Source organism: Scardinius erythrophthalmus (assembly GCF_964197995.2).
Source record: "Scardinius erythrophthalmus genome assembly, contig: HAP1_SCAFFOLD_729, whole genome shotgun sequence".
Taxonomy (NCBI): domain Eukaryota; kingdom Metazoa; phylum Chordata; class Actinopteri; order Cypriniformes; family Leuciscidae; genus Scardinius; species Scardinius erythrophthalmus.
Window position 1 is genome coordinate 11,887 of NW_028295892.1, and position 7,374 is coordinate 19,260.

At 37.1% G+C, this 7,374-nt stretch overlaps 1 protein-coding gene across 1 annotated transcript; it reads left to right on the forward strand.

The window, feature by feature from the left end:
• Window positions 1-224: 224 nt before the first annotated feature.
• On the forward strand, window positions 225-6,957 carry LOC308686748 (ubiquitin carboxyl-terminal hydrolase 48-like). Its single transcript, XM_081395183.1, has 18 exons — window positions 225-801; window positions 1,048-1,182; window positions 1,333-1,453; window positions 1,610-1,751; window positions 2,034-2,161; window positions 2,244-2,368; window positions 2,527-2,635; window positions 2,746-2,879; window positions 2,973-3,055; window positions 3,691-3,870; window positions 4,000-4,134; window positions 4,715-4,864; window positions 5,548-5,748; window positions 5,833-5,947; window positions 6,062-6,198; window positions 6,284-6,364; window positions 6,585-6,750; window positions 6,838-6,957. Exons 1-17 carry the CDS (start codon window positions 785-787, stop codon window positions 6,719-6,721), a joined length of 2,130 nt encoding a protein of 709 aa, XP_081251309.1. The 5' UTR covers window positions 225-784; the 3' UTR covers window positions 6,722-6,750; window positions 6,838-6,957.
• The last annotated feature ends 417 nt before the right edge of the window (window positions 6,958-7,374 follow it).

Consider the following 7,374-nt stretch of genomic DNA (forward strand, 5'->3'; position numbering starts at 1 on the left):
ATAGTGCAATATGTGGAGCACTTTTATGGACTTTTAAATGTCACCTGGCTCAAAAACAGCATATTATCCAAAGCTTTAATTATTTATTTTTGAATTACAACAATTCAATGTGCTGTATGTATCTGAGCAACGAAAAAGTTGAAGAAAACTTGCCATGTGCAACACCCAAACATTGAGCGAGCTGTGCGCGCCAACGGATTTACGTCAGACGCCGCAAGTACGTCACGCGTAAGTACGTACGTCTCATAGAAGTTTGAAACTGACGAAGGGACAAAAATATTTATATAAAAGCTGACGCAAGGGCGCTAAATACAAACTTACAATCAATAAAGTGTGATTTAAAATTCCTATATTTATGAAAGCATCTTCACAGTCAAGAATCTCCTGCTAAATTTACGCCAGGTGCATTTATTTAATGAAAATAAGTCAGAGCTAGCTGCTAGCATGCTAACTGCGCAGCTTTAGCCGCCTCGATGAAAACATTCAATATTATTGTGTTTGCTAAAGATTTTTAAAAACAACACAGTTGTGTCGAGCCCGTAAAACGCCGTATTTATTTGTGACGGTATGTTTTATTCTAAACTGAATTATGTTGATGGGATAGTCTAAAAATGTGTGTGCTAATTTGGACTCAGTGGTGTTTCTTGAATATTATTGTCTGTACTTGCCAATTATTTGCTTGTTTTCATAAATTAGCTGTCTTTAGAGTGTTTTTCTGATGTATGGGGTAAAATCAAAAGTGTTGTGCATGCTGGACCAATGATGCAAGGCCTGTGCATCACAGATGTGTGTAACTGTCAAGTGAGTGTGGTGTGATTTTTTGATGTTTGTGTTTCTTTTTGATGTATATGTTTTTGGCTGTGTATTTTGTACATGATTTCCGTATAACTGTAAAAGTTTGTGTGTGATGTATTTTTTTCTGTCTGCAGGGCGTCTGTACATGTCTGTTCAGCTCTATGTTGTGATTTTTGTATGCTGAATTTGTGTGTCGTTTTCACAGTTTGTACCATAGACTGTAAAAAAATAGGTTTGTACTTCTTTGTGCAGAATGGCTCCTCGGTTGCAGCTGGAAAAAGCTGCGTGGCGGTGGGCAGAGACAGTCAAACCAGAGGACATCACACGTGAACATATCGAGTTAGCTTATAGGATTGCAGTGCTGCCTTGCAAAAGAGGGGCATGCAGGTAATATGGTGGTGACAATGTTCTGTTTACTATTCTCTCTGTTTATTTATTTCAGAAGAGCATTTGAAGGGACGCATGTCACTGTCACTGTAAAAACGCATGTCACTGTCACATCACTGTCCCACCTTGAACATTTTTGCTGTCACACAGGAGGAACTGTAAAGGGAATCCTAACTGTCTAGTCGGTATTGGAGAACAATCATGGTTAGGAGAAATTGATGAAAATACCTTCCACAACATCGATGACCCAAACTCAGAAAGACGAGATAAGGTATGCAAAATGACTGATTATTTCAAAGACTGAAAATGTTTTTTAATGGCCTTAGTTTAACAATAAATTATAGGGTTGTCAAATACGCTCAGGGCAAGTTTAACAACACTGATATGTCAACATCATCAACATTTATGTGATTGCTTTCTCTACCAGAACACTTTTGTGGGCCTGACGAATCTTGGCGCCACATGTTACGTCAACACTTTCCTCCAGGTGTGGTTCCACAATCTGGACCTCCGCAGAGCCTTATATCGATTTCAGAATTCCAGAGCTGAAGTACACAACACGGATTCAGGTGAGCTTGAGGTTCTTTCTTTTAAAGGCATGATGATTTTATTGCTTTACTTCTCATTTGGCAATTACGATGCCATTGTAGCATGCAAGTATTGTACAATTATTTCAGTGGCAATTGCCATTTAGTAAACATTTTTAGTAATTGTAAGGAGATTCACTCTGTAGCTACTTTGGAGCTAAGCATCAAGAGTACAATGCTGAAAGCATGACTTTTAACATTAAATATGCATTAGAAGCATATTTATTGAAATGGACTTTTCTTATTTTGTGCACATACCAACAGATTATGAGCCACGGACGATATGCGAACACCTCCAGTATCTGTTTGCATTGCTACAGAACAGCAACAGACGGTATATCGACCCCTCAGGGCTGGTGAAGGCTCTTGGGCTCGATACAGGGCAACAGCAGGTGAGCAAGCATAAGATGGAGCATGTTGGAGTTTCCTGTGGCTCATGTGAAATCTCAAAAGCTACTTTTATTTTGTTTTTAGGATGCTCAGGAATTCTCTAAACTCTTCCTATCACTTCTTGAAGACACACTTTCAAAGCAGAAGGATCCTAATCTCCAAAATGTCATCCAACAGCAGTTCTGTGGGCAGTTCTCTTATGTAACTGTGTAAGTTATTCTTGTATTATCCATGTAACTTCAATTTCAGATTCTTGTCACTTGATATATTTATAGTCACATATATAGTGGGAGTGATGTGTACAATGTATGACATGTACAATTACGTTATAATATTGTAATTAGAGCTTGTTTTTGTGTTATGTCAGATGCAACAAATGTGGACGTGAGTCTCCTCTACCATCACGATTTTATGAACTGGAGCTGAACATTCAAGGACATAAAAACCTCACGGAGTGCGTTACGGAGTTTTTGAAGGTGACTGCTCACATTTCTTGTGTCTGACAGCTCCATATGTCTATGTAGATGTTATATATTATATTATACTGAATTAAGGGTCTTAATGTGTGGTTTCTCACACTGTTTAGGAGGAGAAGCTGGAAGGTGATAATCGTTACTATTGCGAGAGCTGTCAGAGTAAACAGAACGCCACCCGTCGGATCAAGCTCCAGAGTCTTCCCCGCACACTCAACTTTCAGCTCATGCGATTTGTTTTTGATAGGTGAGTATTGTAATATGTCATTATCAGATCTGTTACCTGATGTTTTATAGCCATTTTTAGTCATTTGTTTCTCATCTTTCTCTGCTTTTATAGGCAAAGTGGTCATAAGAAGAAGCTTAACACCTTCATTAGTTTTCCAGAAGTTCTTGACATGGGGCCGTTTTTGGAAGGAAGAGGTATACTGTGCATTAATGTGCATTTAATATATACACTACAGTTCAAAATTTTGGGCTCGGTAGGATTGTTTGTTTTTGAAAGAAGTCTTTTATGCTCACCGAGGCTGTATTTATTTGATAAAAAATACAGTAAAAAAGTAATAATGAAATAATATTACAAGTTAAAACAACTGTTTACTATTTTAATATATTAGAAAATGTAATTTACTCTTGTGATGCAAAGCTGAATTTACAGCATCATTTCTCCAGTCTTCAGTGTCACATGATCCTTCTGAAATCATTCTAATAATCTGATTTGGTGCTCAAGTAACATTTCTTATTATTATCAATGTTCAGAACCGTTCATCTGCTTAATATTTTGTGGAAACTGTGATAATTTCTTTTCACAGGATTATTTGATTAATTGAAAGTTTAAAAAAAAAAAATGCATTTATTTGAAACAATGTAAAAAAAATCTTTACTGTCACTTTTGATCCTTTGCCGAATACAAGTATTCATTTCTTTAAAAACAATACAAATCTTGACCACAAACTCAGAATGATCACTATGTCATCTCAGAATCAGAGATAAGGAATAGGAATTTTAATCAATGAACATTACTTGATTCTTTTTTCTCCCTCAACCTCTAAATTCAGAAGAGAAGTGCACGTATGAACTCAGTGCCGTGTTGATTCATCGTGGCGTGAGCGCATACTCTGGTCACTACATTGCTCACGTTAGAGATGCCCACACAAATGACTGGTACAAATTCAATGATGAGGAGATCGAGAAAATGGAGGGAAAGAAGCTTCAGCTGGGCGTTGAAGAAGACATTGGTAACAACACATATTGATTTTAGGTTGAATGAGGTCTCATTTTTTTGTAGCTACTTGTGTTTACAGTCCTGAAAATATAAGTATAAAAAAATAAAAATATATTTTTTTTTCTTATCCTTTACATTCCAGCCGAGACGGGCAAGTCTCAAACCCGAAAGCCAAAATGTAGCAAAGGCTATCACTGTTCGAGAAACGCATACATGTTAGTGTACCAACAGCAGACAGAAGAGATTGACCAAACAGAAACTACCGTTGAAGTACCAGGTAAAATTAACTCTAATAAAACTGTATGAACATTATGGATTAAACAATCACATTGTTTTTTTGGTCCCACTTTATATTAAGTGGCGTTAAGTACTATGTACTTGCATCAAAAAATAAGTACAATGTACTTATTGTGTTCATGTTGTATTGTAAAACACTTTTGCTGCTATTGAGGTGTGATACGAGTAAGGTTAGGAACAGGTGAGGTGGATTGGGTAGGTTTAAAGTGTAAGGAAAGGGTCAACTGTGTAATTACAAATGTAATTACATAAATTAATTACAGCTGTAATTACATGCAGGAATTTTTAAAATGTACCGGTAAGTACAATGTAAAAACATGTAGTTACACAATAAGTACATTGTATCAAATTATTAATTTCAATGTAAGTACATAGTACTTAAAGCCACTTAATATAAAGTGGGACCGTTTTTTTTGTCCCAGTGTAATTTTACACAACTGTCATTGTCATCAAGAGAAAACAACATTGCAAAAGTGTTATCCATTTACTGCATTATTAAGAAGTAGAAGTGTTCAAGCCTCTTATGATATCTATTTAAGACGAATTTGTTTGGTTTTCAGCTTTTCTCCACAAGCTAGTTGAACAGGACAACAAGAAGTTTGAGGAGTGGTGCAATGAGATGGCAGACATGCGAAAACAGAGCGTTGACAAAGGCAAAGCCAAACATGAGGAGGTGAAGGAGCTCTACGAATTGTTACCCGCGGAAGACGGTCCGTAAAAATGCCCCGTGCATCAGTTTCTCTGATAATATAATCTTTTAAATATCCCATTTTTAAATCTTCATTTTGGTGTTAAATTTACACCACCGTTCAAAAGTTTGGGGTTGGTAAGATTTTTGTAATGGTTTTGAAAGAAGTCTCTTATGCTCATCAAGTCTTCATTTGTTTAATAAAAAAATACAGTCAAAACAGCAATATTGTGAAATATCATTACAATTTAAAGGACCTGTTTTCTATTTGAGAATGTATTTTAAAATGTAATTTTCCTGATCAAAGCTGAATTTTCAGCATCATTACTCCAGTCTTCAGTGTCACATGATCCCACAGAAATCATTCTAAGGTGATTTGGTGCTATTATAATTATCAATGTTGAAAACCGTTTTTGCTACTTAATGTTTATGCAGTTTTTCCAGGATTCTGAAGTAGGATGGATGATGAATAGGATGTTAAAAAAACAGAATTTATTTGAAGTAGAAATCTTTAGTACCAATGTAAAGTCTTGACTGTCACCTGATCAATTCAATGCATCCTTGCTTAAATAAAAGTTAAAGTGAAAAAACAACAACAACAATCATATGAACCCCAAACTTTTGAACAGTAAGGCTTTTATTTTTGTATAAAAGCATCTTTTTTTCAATAAGGAATCAAAGTCTGGGCTCCCTTTGTGTTTTTAGGCCAGTCGTATGAGTTTGTGCCTCTGGAGTGGCTGAAGAAATGGCTTGATGACTCCACGGCCACCAAGGAAATTGACAACAGCCAATTCCTTTGCTCCCATGGCAAACTGCACCCAGACAAGATTGGCGAGGCCAAGAGAATATCCATGAAGGCTGCCAATCTCCTTTTCGACCGCTATGGAGGAGGACCCAGACTAGACTGTAAGGGTTTCTTTTGTCAAACCTCTCCTTAATCATTCATTACTGTTTTGTTCAATATATTCATTAATCCTGGATGGCGTTTAGGGTCATACCTCTGCAGAGACTGTGTCACTCAGAGATGTAGGGTGATCAGACTGAAAAACCAGCTAAATGAAGATTACAAAGAGGTCACAAATTTTGCCAAAGCCTCTTTGAAAAGGTACGGAATACAGAATCAGCCGCTTATTTAACCTGTGTCTCCAGCAGATGCTGCTACTGCAGTTCATTAGTTGTTTGATGAAGCTGATCTGGTGTTTATATTGGGTGTATTTAGTAATGAATCGGGGTTCTGGATCGGTAAGGCTTCACTAAGGAGCTGGAGACAATTGGCATTAGACCAGCTAGAGGAAGATGAGGAGGAAACCAAACACAACAACAGCAAAATGAACGGAGAGAAAAGCAGCAGCCCAGGTACCGAAGCTTACAGATAGTCTTTCTTTCTTTTGTTTTAAGTCTTGTCTTTTAGTTGTTTATTATCTTTTTGTCTCTTTGTTAGCTGATGGAGTTAAAGGAGATAGTGACGACAGGGACGGTGAAGAGATGAAGAACTTTAATGAAGACATTCTCTGTTATCATGGTTTGTTGTCTCTGGATAAAACTGAAAATATTTTTTATATATTTAATGGTGCGTCTAACCGATTTAATGACAGCAAATGAGATGCTGTCATTTTACATGAATTAAACTGTTTAAATGTATATTTACACCATTCATTTAAATATTTGAAACTCTATTATTCATTAGCAAGGTTGGTTTTTGCAATGATACTCCGTAATTGTGCTTTTTCTTTCTCCCGCAGGTGGTTTGAGTATACTAGAGAATGACAGGCGGCTGGTTTCTGCAGAGGTGTGGAATAAACTGCGGATGTATTTCCCCAAAGCACCAGAGTTCCCGCAACATCACGAGCCCTGTCAGCAGTGCATGGTAACAAATTGATCAATTAGCACAGCTGTCATGGTTAAAAGGTGTAGTGGACACTCGAAACCTTGTGATCTGCCTACTCTTATTTGGGAAAAGTCTTAGAAGGTTTTAAGATATACTGTTTCTTTCAGAGGCTGGATAGGGAAGGGAAAGAGAACGAGGCTTTGAACAGAATGATGGCAAATGAACAGAAGAGCTCCCTGCTCAACCTCTTCCAGGAGAAAAATCGGCCCACGCTGCAAAAATGGCCACAGGTAACGTCATTTTCCACAAATAAGGCATTCTGTTTCAGTTTTTCCCCTGATGTTTTGAATAATTAAAACGACTTCTGGTAGAGAGGGTGAATACATCAGTATTTCATTCTTATTTTCAGCTCACTGACTTTGGTTTGAATTGTGTTTTAGGAGACAAATATTCTGTACATTGTACCCCTTTACTTTGTAGAAGAATGGAGGAAATTTATCAGGTAATGGAAAAAATGCTTTTTCTGTAATCACTAAAATGATTTTGCAGTTTTGATATGTCTAAATTTTTGTAATGTCTCCTGTTATACCTGATCATACCACAGGAGGCCAGCAAAGAGTAACCCAGTGTCCAATGTGGGGAACAGTATCCTGCTCTGTCCTCACGGGGGCTTCATGTTCACCTATGACTCCATGTTGCAAGGA

Coding starts and splice junctions, on each gene's coding strand:
- LOC308686748 (XM_081395183.1), top strand. Junction 3,056..3,690: donor GCCGTTTTTGGAAGGAAGAG/GTATACTGTGCA, acceptor CTCTAAATTCAG/AAGAGAAGTGCACGTATGAA. Junction 5,948..6,061: donor GCCAAAGCCTCTTTGAAAAG/GTACGGAATACA, acceptor GGGTGTATTTAG/TAATGAATCGGGGTTCTGGA.